The sequence below is a fragment of the Sinocyclocheilus rhinocerous genome, unplaced genomic scaffold (genome assembly GCF_001515625.1).
Source record: "Sinocyclocheilus rhinocerous isolate Xijiao unplaced genomic scaffold, SAMN03320098_v1.1 scaffold1937, whole genome shotgun sequence".
In the NCBI taxonomy this organism is placed as follows: Eukaryota; Metazoa; Chordata; class Actinopteri; order Cypriniformes; family Cyprinidae; genus Sinocyclocheilus; species Sinocyclocheilus rhinocerous.
In genome coordinates, this window is record NW_015626386.1 from 75570 (window position 1) to 90926 (window position 15357).

Genomic DNA, 15357 nt, shown 5'->3' on the forward strand with positions numbered 1-15357 from the left:
ATTTTAAAGGATATTAAAATAGAAACCATTATTTTATATTGTAATAACATTTTGCAAGATTACTGTTTTTTTCTGTATTTTTGATCAAATAAATGCAGCCTTGATGAGCATAAGAAACTCCTGTAAAAAATTCCAAACTTTTGACCGGTAGTGTATATATATATATATATATATATATATAAAATGGAGAATTAAATGAAGTGAATGCACAAAATCTGAATCAATTTCAAATGTTTCTAGAAGTCAGAATTGATCCACAAAACCCATAAATGCATTAAACGGTGCACCAAACTCGTTAAACTGCTGCTACTACACGAACAGATTGACTCAGCGGTTGCCATGGAGACCAGACTCACCTGGGCATTTTCGTGCTCGACTGAGAAGTTACAGACGAGCCATGTGTCTGGATCGTTCTCGTTATTGGCCATAATCTTACGAATGGCAGACAGGTACAAGACGTCTCTCTGGGACGCTGGCCACACTCTCTACACGGACGCAAACACAAGATAATCTGTCAGAATCAATCAAATCACTATAAAGAAGTGCTTCACTTAGAAAGCATGCTCTCTTCTTACCTTATGAGTCTGGTAGATGATGATGGCGTTATCGGACAGCGTTTCCACGATGTTGAAGTTTTCAACAGTAGCTGGAGACAGACAATAATGAGAGCTGATAAAGCTAAACTCAAGTGAAGAGTACACAGAGGTACTAGACGATGACGAGTAATTCTACCCAAGATGCATCACTATCGACTGGGCCAGTGATCATTAGGAGGAGCGGCTGAATCATCTGGACAGTGAAAGTGTTCTGGTAATTCACTGTATTAAAGCATGTAAAAGCGTGGTAAGAGTATATGCTGCTTACACAGGCCAAACTGTGCTTAGTCATCGAACGTGCTCCATTAATAATGATATGATACAGTAGAAGAGCTTTATTAGATTATATGAAGACGTGTGCCATCATACAAACCTGATTTTTCATGATATTTGTGAGTACAGTAAGAGATTGATATGGCATGTAATTGTACTCTACACCAGGGTTAACTAAAACTATTTATTTTTTCAACTGATAATTAACAAATTGGTGAAATTAAATCTAAAAAGTAGAAAAACTTAAACATTTAAAATGCTATCATGACAACTAACTGAAATAAGTTTAAGTTAAAGCACTAAAATAACTAAGTGGAAATATATAAAAACTAAAACTGAACCAAAACTATATTAAACTAAACGTTAATAAAACACCAAAAATGACAAAAGCGTGTAATAAAATTACAAATTATTTTGAGTGTTGCTATATTTTAATTTATTTTATGTTATGTACTGTGCTGTGTGAGATGCGTTGTGAACTAAATGGGACAATAAAGTTTATTTGTATAGCGCTTTTCACAATACAAATCGCATATTCTTATTGATTCAGTACTGATCATGTTTTTGGTGCAAGGAACTTACAAATTAAGTGCATCTCAGAAAAAATTTAAATGCAACAGAAGTGATTTCTATGGCAGCTTTAAGCTAATGTCTAATACCGTGTTGTGTGTGTGTGTGTGTGTGTGTGTGTGTATATACACTCACTCTCCCAATCGTTACGGACATCCGTGTCCCAGAAGTAGTGGCAGACCTCGTGACCTGTGACCCCTTTGACACAGTGTGTGGCCTTCAGAGGGTCCAGCACGATGCCGGCCGCCTCCACCTCCCGCCGGTACACCTGAGAGAGACAAACACACAGATGGAGAGTGAGTCTGCAGACTAAAACACAGGCATTCGATCAAACTAAAATAATCAGACATTAGATCAAACTCACCTTATTTAGTAGTAGCTTATCAGTGGTGACTATGTCAGTAAAATTCTATTCTATTCCATTCTATTCTATTCTTTATCATGAATAAGAATATAATTATTTTTTGTAATCATTACATTTTCTAAAAGTAATCAATAGTTATTGAGCTACTGATTAAAGGTTTAGTGTAGACATGTTCTTATTGATTCAGTACTGATCATGTTTTTGGTGCAAGGAACTTACAAATTAAGTGCATCTCAGAAAAAAATGTAAATGCAACAGAAGTGATTTCTATGGCAGCTTTAAGCTAATGTCTAATACCATGTTGTGTGTGTGTGTGTGTGTGTGTGTGTGTATATACACTCACTCTCCCAATCGTTACGGACATCCGTGTCCCAGAAGTAGTGGCAGACCTCGTGACCTGTGACCCCTTTGACACAGTGTGTGGCCTTCAGAGGGTCCAGCACGATGCCGTTCTCCTCCACCTCCCGCCGGTACACCTGAGAGAGACAAACACACAGATGGAGAGTGAGTCTGCAGACTAAAACACAGGCATTCGATCAAACTAAAATAATCAGACATTAGATCAAACTCACCTTCATCTCTCCCTCTTCCACCACGAGCTGCCAGTTAGCGTCTCCACCGACGTCCTGCAGGGAGTAGGTCATGTGATTCTGAACCATCTCCTCCACCTGTCCAAAACACAGCAGAACAACAAGGTCAGAGGTCATGCGCTCATTTAAGAGGATCTAGATCAGGGATCTGCAAATCTGGCCCACGAGATCCACTTTCCTGCAGTTTAGCTCTAACCATAATCAAACATGCTAATCAATGTCTTCAGGATCATTCGAAAATCACAGGTAGCTGATTTTGATCAGGGTTGGAAATAAACTCTGCAGCGCATTGGCCCTCCAGAGCAAGATTTGAGGAACCCTGATCCAGATTAATAACACTAAATGTGAACATTACCCAATACTGACTAAATATGATAGCCAACATGAAACGGCTTTCACAAACCATTTCACTTCTGTAATTTGAGTTACTTCTGTATTTCTGAATGAAACAAAAAGAAAACTACTCCCTGCTCTAAAACACCACCAGCACACACTTTTCTGAAGTCAAGTTGTTTCTCCAGACAATTGCCACGTATCCCAACGCTAACAGGCATTTTATATTACTCATTAAACTTTATTATATTAACCAGCACTAAACTACTGGATTTAGAACGGCTGCATTGCATAAAAAAGCAGCCTGAAACAATGACTGTTTATTTAATGCAATTCATTAGCCCTTTATTTACATACTACAAACAAACACAGATAAATCTTTAATGATAAGACAAGGAACATGAATTTAAACAAATTAGCTCTATTTGGATTTCAAGGTGACTTAAAGTAAAATAATTCCAGGAAGGTATTGAACATGCATATTATGATATTAAAAGCAATTAAAAAGTATTATTAGCTGCAACTTCGAATTACAAAGACTCAGATACAGAGGAAATAGAGATAAGGCAGACTATGTGGTTTTAATGTGCTGTAACAGTACATGGTTATCCATCATGCAGACTTGCCAATAAAATGACTGGCTGCGTTTTAAAACCTAATTCGCTGCCTAGCCTGACAGCAGTTTTGGCCATTAGCACAGCATCATACCCACACTAAAATGATGGCCTAAAATGCTGACTAATAGGGCTTTAAACACACACACACACGCACGTATATAGGTCTTTAAAGCATTTAAAAGCAGGACACTCTAATAAAATGTTTTAATGATGGCCAAAAAGTCTTGCTGACTAAGTAGGCAGCTCACTAGGGTTTGAAACGCAGCCATATCTACATGTTTACGAATGCATTGGTGATGCATCATTATGAATCTCATGCTGTAACAGCTGGTAGTGAGTGTTGGATGAGTGTGCTAGAGGGCGCTGTTACCTCAGCACTGAACCGGTGCTCATGGAGTGAAGGAGTGAAGGCTACAGCAGAAGATGAGGGAGAGCAAGGACGAGAGAGGGGCTACACAGGTGAGGAAGAAGAGAGAATGCAGCTTCATCAGGAACCCAAAAAAGAGACCAAGACGGGAAAACAGAGCACCACAGGGACACGAGAAGGTCTATAGACAACCATGACGAGAACAATGAGCTCACCTTCTCAGCGAATCGGTGAGAGCCCACTCTGGAGTAGACGTCTCCTGAAGGCACTGAACTGCTCCTCTGTATCCTGCTCTTCTCACACTGAGACTATAAAAACACACATACATTAATGATAAAAACATAATAACATAACTTGAAACACAATGTGTGAAACTGAATAATCAGAATAGAATGCACTGATGAATCCTGCTCAATAAGACTGGAGACATATTGAGACAATAAATAGACTATAAATAAATTTTTTTTATTTGCTTTACATTTTTAAAAAGCTGAAAATATTTACATTTGCATTACATTTACATTTATGCATTTAGCAGATGCTTTTTTCCCAAAGCGACACATCATGCGGTAAATGTGTCCCATTTGCAGTTTTTAAAATCAAATAAGGCTTTTTAAGACCTTTTTAATACCTGCACAAATATTATAAACTGCAAAACAGGGTAACTGCAAGACATATTTTATTCAATAAATACATATGAATTGCAATTGGTACTAGTACTAACATATTAATATATGCATACTAATATATCAATGCATTTATAGGTCAATTGATATTGGATTTTGCTGATATGATAAAAATATGTTTAAAGAAAGGCAATAAAAATATTAGTGCGCAAAATCTATATATCAAATGTGTTAAGTAATATCCAGAAAAAATATTTTGTGCATAATGTGGGACTTTGAATTATAAACATGCCCCAAATAAGCCTGTAGAACTTGCAATTGTGCTGCGTTTTGACTTTGAACATGCAGCACTCACATGAATTAAATCATAAAATAAGTTTATAATATTTCACTAGTATAAAAGTTTAAAGATTTGAACGTTTGGAAGTGAAGAAATTAAGACAAATATTAGTATTGTAACTTGCAGTGTAAAATAAAATAATTAGGCCTATAAATATCAAATATATATGTGACGCTGGACCACAAAACCAGTCATAAGTGTAAATTTTTCAAAATTGAGAGTTATACATAAATAAATAAGCTTTCCATTGATGTATGGTTTGTTAGGATAGGACAATATTTGGCCGAGATACAACTATATTTTATTTTACAACAGTTTACAAAAGTAATATATTTATATCCTCTTTTTTATCATTAAAGTTAGAACACCTGTTCTTCTATTTTGTCGTGTCTGTCCAGAGCGGCCTCCACGGCGTCAAAGAACTCGTCTTCATTGATCAGGCTGTTTGGACCCTCCTGATGGACAGAACAAGATGAACATCTCCATACAGTTTACTGCTCTTCCTACTTTTGTAACATTCATCAGCGCAAAACAAAACCCACCTCGTAATCGGGCCCTCCAAAATGAGACTTCTTCTTCAGCTCGGACAGGGCTGATTTATACGCCTCCTCCATCCTCCTCCTCTTCTCCATCTCCTGTAAAAAGCAAGAGAGGGGAACGGCTTTAGCTGACTAAACACTGCTGCTGTGATGTTTAATGTCTTGGCGTGAGTAGATCTTGTCTCGGTGTGAGACTGTATCGGTACAGGATTGTTCTGAAGCGTTCCATTGTTCAGACAGAAGCAAAACGCCCGTGTTCTCCTTCTGATTGTATGTGTCAGTATTGTGCTGAATGCTGCTGACTGTGACACATTGGCAGACGGATTCAGCTCCACCTCTATCACACACAAACCCATTAAAACGTCTGGATGAACTTTTCTGGTAAAGATACCGCAGCAGTTATTCACAGAAACAACAGCTTTCCGTGTTTAAAAGTATGGCTTCCATTCATAAACCATCACCAAAACGATGATGCTATAACTATAGTAGTTAAAACAGGCTAAATGCACACATCTGAAAAGCTGTTTGCTGCATATTAATGAAAATTTACAAAATAATAATCCTGTCATGCAAAATGTTCTGATTGGCTCTGATAGAAGACTTCTTACATCAGATTGTACCAGCGTTATTTTAGTATTTAGTATAAGTATTATAAATATAAATCTTTTAGTATTTTAATATTTATTAATATTTTGAATCCACTTTTATTTTTAAATGTTCAGTTTTCATTTTAATTTTGGTTTAAGTTTTAGTGATTTTGTTATGTCTTATATAGTATTACAGTATTTATTAATATTTTTGAATTAGCCTTTATTTTTTATATTTAGTTTTCATTTTAATTTTAATGTAAATTTGAGTAATTTTGTTATGTATTACTGCTTTAGTATTACAGTATTTATTAATATTTTGAATGTAACTTTTTATTTTATATTTTTAGTTTTCATTTTAGTTTGAATAATTTTATGTTCTTTTCTATTAGTTTTCTAATAGTTCTATATAGTTTTAATTTATTTTTATTTCAGTTTTAATCATTTCAGTACTTCAGCTTATTTTGGGTAGTCTAAATTTTGTTTACATAATTTACATTTTTATGCAATATTAATATTTGTAATTTTTAAAGCTTTATTTCAGATACCGAAAACTAGTTTTCACAAACTAGTCGATTAGTTGCACCAGTATTTGATGCTTGTGTCGACTAGTCATGGGTCATGTGACTTCAGCTGCACTCATTCTGTCAATGGGTGACATTATTTTGTATGAAAACTTTTAAAAACCAAATATATCCCACACTACAAGAATGTGAAACCGAATAGTCGACTTCTGCTCTAGGTGATTAGTATAATTAAGTAGTCATGGAAGCCCTACTTTGCTCTGCCAGCTAATGTACCAAATTTGTTCACATATAGCATCAATGCAAAACACTTCCGCCAAAGTTGCAACTCCTTTAGCTGGTGAATTGCCAGGGCTGATGTGCCATAATTTTGACACCAGATCTTGTTCATACATGACTTAACTGTGGGTGCTTTTTTAGCTTCACACTAATGTGTTTTATTTTCAGTCAGGGAAAAATTTCACTCTGTCAGAGACACAATCACAACAGCAGCCTGCCAACGGAGCACTGAAATACAGAAACACCATCTCTCTTCTGATTTGATCAGCTCAAGGACAAGCTCCAGATGTCCGTGTTTCGTACCTTATCCAGTCTCTTCTGCCAGCTGTCCTCTCTCTTCACCATCAGGTCGATGCAGTGAGAAAGTGTAGCCAAGATTCCCGCCGTGGTTGCCTTGAACGTGATGGCCTCTCCTTTAAAATCTATCCCATTAATGCCTTTATGACTCAAACACTGGAATACTGATGGGGAGAGAGAACAAATCCAGTCACACTCCTTGAAGGCACCTTAGAGGCATTCATTTGCCAGACAGTGTTACACAGTGTCCAAATCAGGCACAATGCAATAAAAAGTGATAAATCAAATCTCTTCCATGAGTTTTCTGAGTATTTATTCCAACCAGCAGTTGCCTGAGTTAAATTTTCTATTATATATTTTAAAACATATATTATAAATGTATTATATAATATATACATATATATATATATGCGCATTAATATATGAAATATCTATAATAAGTTATATATATGTTAAGTTATATATATGTTTTGTTAATTAAGTCTAAGTTTATATTAAGTTTATTAATTCATAAACATTTTGTTTTCAATAAAGACAAACAAACTTGTCATGTTTGGTTTGGACACGGTGCAAAACACCTGACGTTCTTTGTCATATTATACAAGAACAGACACGGTATAATGACAACATTCAATTCAGCCATAAAGTATTTCCTCTTAAAAAAAAAAAGCAGAAATGCATAACGCAATGAAAACATCTCAACACAGCTCCACTGGAGACATGCTGACTTTATGTTAGAGATTTCACACAATTCATTACAACAGGAGTGAATTAAGTGGACAAACGGCTCATAATGTCAGTGGCGCCCCAGTACTGTCGTCTCGAGCTGAATCAGAGAGAATTCATTGAGCGTGAAAACCCGCTGATGTTCCCCACATGCAGAAATCAGTAGATGCACTTACATTTCTCCTTGCTGCCGTTGTTGTTATGCAGGAATTCTCCATTGGAGCGAGTGGTAGGGAAACCATCTTCATCATCCTCCACGACTGAGCAGAGAAAACACACACAAACAGCCAGTATGAACTCATGGCCCTGTGGTTGGTGGTGCTCAGATCGGCCCACTCATATACTGAGAGATGACACATACTGTAGTACACAACGCTGAGAGAGATTTAGGGGAAGGACTAGGACGAACAAAAGAGGCAGCTGAACATTTGTGTGAATCAACAGACCCTTGTGTTGTAACAACAGATGCATCCAGAGCGAGCGAGAGCGACGGCACCCATGCAGAGGAATCTGGACGTCGCTGCAGTCTGAATAAGGTTCAGCTTTGTCTAAACATGTGTCAGCATATTCTATATCCTGATCTCTCCCTCATACACCAGAACAGACTCAGTCTACTCACTCTTGTCTCTCTGGAGCTCGTCTTTGGTCACGGCATCAGCGCAGCCATCAAAGTATTTCTGCAGCGTGTCCACCTGCCTACACAGGATGTCTCGAAACGTCTCCATCTCTGACAGCTTCTCTCGCAGACTGTGACCCTTCTGTGGGTCACAAACACAAACGTATGAATTCAGAGTGGGGAGGCATGACATATTGTCACCATATTTGATCAATACTGGACATTTAATTTGGTTCTCACCTTAAAGGAGGAGGTGGAGGTGGCTGAGTATCCGCTGGTGGCTGAAAAGTACATTACAATATAAATTTATTACAACAAGTACATTATTATTTATGGGCTTAAAAACAAGATGCAAACAATCAGAATATTTGAGGTGAAATTCAGTGCAGTCCTGTATCGTGATACGTATCGTATCGTGGCCTCTGTATCGTGATCGCTAATATAATGAGCATTAGCTGGTGATACACAGCCCTACTATTTAATGCTCCTATAACTTTTATTAGGGTAAAAAAAACAGGACATGATATTTACTATTTTTACACACCAGAGGCTTTTAAAATGAATTGTGAATCTGAAATATGCGTGTTAGAGAATGTACAAATGGTTAACATTGTTTGTGTCATATCAGTCAGAAAAGCAGTTCTGGGCTTTTTTTTTTTAGCTAACTTAGTTGTTATTCTTGGCCTAATAACTCTAGGTTTTCAAAAGCCCTTTAAAATTAAATATGTACACAGTTTAGATTAAATGAAAGTATAGTCAAATTTTTTAATTAGCATGTTTTTGTGTTTTGCTTTGGTACCGAAATTGGTACCGAGAACCGTGGATTTTCACTGGTATGGGTACCGAATACTGAAATTTTGGTACCGTGACAACACTATTGATAATAATTAGAAATGTTTCTTGAGCAGCAAATCAGCATATTAGAATTATTTCTGAAGGATCATATGACACTATGAAGACTGGAGTAATGATGCTGAAAATTTGATCACAGAAATCAATTACATTTTAACAGATATTCACACAGAAAACAGCTATTTTAAATTGTAAATAATATTTCACAATATTACTGTTTTCACTGTATTTTTGATCAAATAAATGCAGCCTTTGCTGAGCAGAAGACACTTCTTTTAAAAATATTAAAAATCTCACTGACAACAAACTTTTCAAAGGAGCTGCATATTCAGTTCATATTCACATTGATATTTACACAAGTCAAACACAAACATGACAAAAGCAACAAACTGGTGTGTGTGTGTGTGTGTGAGAGAGAGAGAGAGCGACAAAACTATTTCCACTTCCTCTTCAGGATACTTCACTCACACACACACACACAGTCCAGAGGGTCACTTTCCATGAACTCAGAGCTCTCCTGTGGCTCATTTCATAAGTAACAGCCTCTGAAAATAGTTTCTGAGTTTATTTAGCAGCATAAACACACACACAATGACTGTCTCCCCACGAGGCTTCTGAGCAGAGCATGACGGCACAAGCCCAGGTTACTGTATCTTTCCACCAGATGAACAAAAATTTGACCTCTGTACCACGTTAATAAATTCACCCAATCCAGTCAATCTGAAAGAGGGAATGAAATACGATCTGAAAATCAACTACTTCTCCTCTGACGTTCCGCATACTGAAACGAATCCAGTGAATCGGAGTTCAGTCCGAACACACACACACACACAACACTAGGGGTGAGAAAAAAACGATTTCTTGGATGCATCACGATGCGGATGTGGACGATTCTGAATCGATTCACAAATGTCAAAATCGATTTTCTAAATGTTAATTGACAACATAATATCGACGGAATGCAAAAGACGGAACTCTGAAGCGTGGAAGTGCAGCACCCGGACAGTCTGTGGTGTGCACGTAAGAGACGCATGATCAGGCACCCTCTGCATTAAAAGCTAGTGTATGGAAGCACTTTGGCTTAGAGCCCTGTGCGGGATTGCTTTCTTAAAGGTGCTGTATGTAGGATTGACACCGAGTGGTTGAACTAGGTATTGCAGACCAAATTCAAAATATTGGAGAGGGTTTTTTTTCACCCGGCCCCTCCTCCTCAGACTTGACGCACACGCAGGTTGCCAGATTGACGACACCAACACGAACGAGCGCACTTGACGATGAATGAAATGAAATACGCTGTTTTCTGCCAACTGGCAACCCGGGGTGCCGAAATACAATTGGGTAAACTGGCAGTGGGCGGGTTTCACAAACCAAAACAGAGACCGCCATTCCGGCCCGGAACGCACATTTTCAAAGGAGAATAACTGACTGTAGCATTGTTTTTCAGATAAACAAGTATGTTAACTTAGCATGTTTCTTAAATATCTGCAAACATATTATGGTATTTTTAAGCTTTAGTAGAGTCAAAAACTTACAGCACCTTCAATCCCACTCCTGCAATTTTTGTGTCCAGTCCTGCCCGCTCTCGCAAACATTCATAATATTGTATATAATTTTTGCGCATCAGGGAGCCGCTATCAATATGAGGGCTATTGAAATCACTTGTGAATGATCGCTTGCAGTTCACTTTCACGATCATTCTGCATTCTGTAAAGGGAGCACATCTTACAACAGGGCTCAAGACTCATTCTTCCCACTGGTCGCTCTTTTGCTAAAAACTTTCTCAGTTGGTCGCACGAGCACATGATTTGGTAGCAATTTTTTTTTCTTTTTGCTACAACATGGGATTAATCAATGCATGCTGATGAACTTTTATCATAGTTTATAGTTATATGGAAACGAAAGAGGTTAACATTCAACCTGTTCTTTTTCTGCAGTAGTATTTGTGATTTGAATTTTGTGAACGGGATTTCCTCTTTTGCTGTGTTATAAGCCGGTCTTCGGATGCTTTCACTTTCAAATTCGTGATCTTGTTGTCAGGTTTTACAAGAAAAGATAATTTTCTTGATTTTTAAGCAATCTGATTTGCTTACATACATCTATACATATTTCACTTTTTAAGACTAAAAAGATGGATTCTTTGTTATTCTTAATTAAAAAGCACAACAATAAAACAGTAAGATACAATGACAAACTAGCTTACAAAACATTTATTAACAAAAACTAATAAGATGAGGCATGACATACACCACATGCTGTATTATATACCGACTAATAAATTACAGAACGTTTAGCAAACACTGAGGAATCAAATAAAAAAATAAATAAAAGAGAGCTTCCATAGCATAGCTTTTCAAAATTAAAAAAAGAAAAGTAAAACTAAACTTGCTGTCGGTGACAGTGCTTGCATGTTTTTTCCCCCCCATAAGAATACCAACATGTTCACCTTCTCTGGTTTAAGAAGCGGTCTTTTACTTTAACTTGAAACCTTCCATCGTTTCCTCAATATTTGCGTAATTTTTGCTTCGTGCTCCTGCTGACGCGGCGAGTATAAACCAGGCTCTACACTCTTAAGCTCTGCGCAGTTCAAACGAGTAGCGCGGTTTCGTTATGCTTTCAGTTTCGTTTGCCGTTTGATGTTTCTCATATGCAACAGAAATGGCAGAGCTTATGAGTTGAACAACGCGGCGCGACCGCTCACAAAATTTAGTCGCACAGGCAGAAAAAATGGTTTGGTCGCAGTCTGGAACCCTGATATGTAATAAAAACAAAAACGAATAAAAATGTTGCTACAATTACTAAAACAGGATCTGTTGAGCAGCAAATCCTCCAGCATGAACTTGTCAGTCATCTCTCCTTACTTTCGACCCCTGATCAGTGAAATCTGCCTCCTGCAGTTCATGTTGAATGCAGGGTTGTCAAGTCCGTGTTCTTCTATGAAGTTGAAGGGAAAAAAGACCTGGACAATAGCCACACTATATGCAAGTCGTGTCTAGGGCTGGGTATCGAGTTCGATACTTTTTAGGCACCGACCGAATTGCCTCGATACCATCGAGTATCGAAAAACGTCTTGTCGTTCGGTACCAAATTTCGATACCTAAGGGGTTAATCTCATCAGCGTCAGTGAGCCAATAAGCCTGCAGCACTTGCCGGTGTGTTCGCTACAGGCACACATTTCTTTTCCTGTTGGTTCTTTGCAATGATGGGACATTTGCTGGCAAATGTAAACTTCCAGATGACTTGCCAAATCACTTCCACTTGGTTTTATTAATAAAAGATATTGGAAGTAAATTCATTATTGACCATTACAAATACTTTGCTTCAATAGTCACACAGTGAGAAAAAATAAAATCTGTATAGAAAAAAAGATGCATCGATAATCGTTTTATCATCGCATCGCAGCCCACTAAATCATAATCGAATAGTGAGGTGCCTAGAGATTCCCACCCCTAACACACACACACACACACACACACACACACACACACACTGAACACAAAGCCCAGAGAGAAATAGGAACACACACATATACCTACACAAACAAACCTTTCCTGTAGATAAGAACTGCCTGTAAACACACACGACTTTACGGTCAAAACAATCTATTTATGTTAAATATATGTACACCTGTCAGAGCAGATAAGAGTCAAAACAACTGAATGGAAAAAAATATATATATCTCAGTTTATCTATCACAAGATTTTACCGCAAAATACAGATTAATTCATCTAGCTATATTCAATATGGGATACTAGTATACAATTTGCTGTATGCTATGTAGTATATACTCTTTCAAACCCAGTATGTAAAACAATTAGTGACACAACCGAACATTTTTGGCATTGGCAGGAATGGTTTTGGTGAAACGTCTATAAAAAATGTAGCTAAATATATGGACTGCATTACATATTCATTATATTTTTTTATTTAACCAGATAGTGTTGTCTTCATTATTTAATGTATGTTTGAATAAATCTGTAATGAGAACTTTCATTTAGAATTAGCGTATGTACTAAGCAATACCCAATATGCTACATTGTTGTCACATGACATTACATATATTGCATGGTATTCCGCATATTTTTAATATCCATCGCTATTATTTAGCATTTTTAATCAAACTGTGTGAAATTGTAATTTGCAGGTCAATGAAATATTGAGTTAAGTAAGAAACATTAAAGCAGACATTACACTGGAAATTCAATGGTAAAAACGTTGCATTGTGGGATAATGTATAGCTCATTTTGGATATGAATATGGAAAAACTCATTGTGTGCACAGTATGTAGAATGAAGTATGCTATACTGAATATACACACTGTCTTTAGTGAGGAATGAAACCTTGTCCTGCACTAGATGGCAACAGTGAGTTCATGTACGGTTGAGTGGGCAGATTCTGAGGTAACTATCAGAACCAGAGAATCAGCATTCAGAAGCTGTGTCCGAAACCGCTCCCTATCCCCTATATAGTGCACTATATCAGGTGTCAGCCTTTTTGTAGTGCTGTCCGAATTCTGAGTGAACGAGTTCATTCCCTACATTCGTTCACTACTTTTCACCCACAATCCTCTCTGATTTCGAGTGTACAACTGATGTACACTCGCTGAAGCACTACTATTTCCCATAATCCAATGCAAAAAAATATTATTAAGGCATTAACTCAGTTGACATGCAGTGTATACGTCAGCATCCAAATTCGTTCACTCCTTTCGGATTCGCATTCACTACAGCCATCAAACGCACTCTTACTGTGACTTAGGGGTGTGCGATATATATCGTCTGCGATAATATCGTAATTGTTGTTTTAACGATGTGCGATTTGACATTATCGAGTATTTTGCAAAAACCATTCCAAACATCCCTACAGAGCGCACGCATACATTACGTGAAGCCTAGACTAGTGTGTGTGCGCATTTAGTGTGTTTTCTTTCACTGCATGATTCAGGCTATTAAAATGCATTTAGAATGATCACAAAATTCAAGACTGTGTTGATTTAATTTGCTTGGTAACAGCCCAAATGTCTTATTATTCTAATTCCCTGATTAAATGTAAGAATTTGGCTCAAAAGATAATGGACACTTTTAGAAAAAATGGCTTTATAACGGTAAAAAATGCCCATAAAATGCAAAAATCAGTTTAAACTTATTGGATTTCAGTACTTATCAGTATGAACTGACCACCACACAGAATATGAAGAATATTAAAAACATTAGGAGTCAGCTGTCTTCGGCAGTCCTTAAGATACCAGCACAATAACACACTCAGCAAAATATCGTCTAATTATCGTTATCGATAAAATCCCAGAAAATATCGAGATATAATTTTTTGTCAATATCGCACACCCCTACTGTGACTATGGCATTGATAACGCCTCCACTGATCAATCAGAAGTACAAAATAACAGCCGTGTTTTTGTTACACAATCAATAGCCTCAGCGGCTGGAGCACAGATGATAAACTTCAGGATAATAACATCCATTAATGCTGTATCACAGACCACACACACCAAATCAATAAACCTAATCGAGTGATTACAAAAGACAGCAGGAGAGAGAGAAAATGAGAAGGCACTGTCATCAGTGTCATGTTTAATTCAGCAGCAGTATCATTAAAATATATTGTGTGCAGTGTTATTTTAGTATCATTAATAGTTTGTTTTAATATTTTGAGCAGTTGACTAGAACTAAAACTGAAGCTAAAACAATTTTAAAAAATTGTTACTTTAAATGATAACTGAAAAAAAAAACTTATTTAGGCTAGTTAAGAACCACACAAACACAAATTAAAGCATTACCTAAAAATAAAATAAAAACGTAACGTATAAAGATAGAACTTGATTCAAAATATTAATAAAAACATAACAGTATCTCAATAATGCTAAAATAACACTGAATTTGAATTCGTTTTTATTTTTAATGTTTTAATTTAAATTTTAGTTAGGCCTAAAATTTTTGTAATATTGATGTGTTTTTGACATTTTTAATATTTAATTAATATGTTTTCTTTTTCATTTCAGTTTTAATTATTTTACCACTTTAGCTAAAAATAAAAATTTTCAAAAATGTTTAAATATATTTTCTTTTAATTTTCTTTTATTTCAGTTTTAGCTTGAGCTATTTTCGTACTTCAACTTAAACCAGGGCCTGAATTTCGTTTTGGAAAATGGGGGGGAAATCCCCATGGCTCTTATAGGGTTTTTTTTTTTTTTTTTTTTTTTGGGGGGGGGGTTGGGGGTTTTTTTTAAATGTTCTGTTTGATTTTTTA

General features: G+C 36.6%; 1 protein-coding gene across 1 annotated transcript in view; it reads right to left on the bottom strand.

The window, feature by feature from the left end:
- LOC107713491 (collagen type IV alpha-3-binding protein-like) overlaps positions 1 to 15357 on the bottom strand; it is a 41182-nt gene that overhangs the window by 4007 nt on the left and 21818 nt on the right. Inside the window, exons 4-16 of the mRNA XM_016519007.1 lie at positions 10326 to 10389; positions 8485 to 8525; positions 8248 to 8386; positions 7805 to 7888; positions 6909 to 7066; positions 5219 to 5311; positions 5045 to 5131; positions 3926 to 4018; positions 3714 to 3794; positions 2376 to 2471; positions 2147 to 2279; positions 576 to 646; positions 357 to 485 (exon numbers count right to left, since the gene is read on the bottom strand). Of these exons, the coding sequence (XP_016374493.1) occupies positions 357 to 485; positions 576 to 646; positions 2147 to 2279; positions 2376 to 2471; positions 3714 to 3794; positions 3926 to 4018; positions 5045 to 5131; positions 5219 to 5311; positions 6909 to 7066; positions 7805 to 7888; positions 8248 to 8386; positions 8485 to 8525; positions 10326 to 10389 (1269 nt within the window). The remainder of the gene's footprint in view (positions 1 to 356; positions 486 to 575; positions 647 to 2146; positions 2280 to 2375; positions 2472 to 3713; positions 3795 to 3925; positions 4019 to 5044; positions 5132 to 5218; positions 5312 to 6908; positions 7067 to 7804; positions 7889 to 8247; positions 8387 to 8484; positions 8526 to 10325; positions 10390 to 15357) is intronic.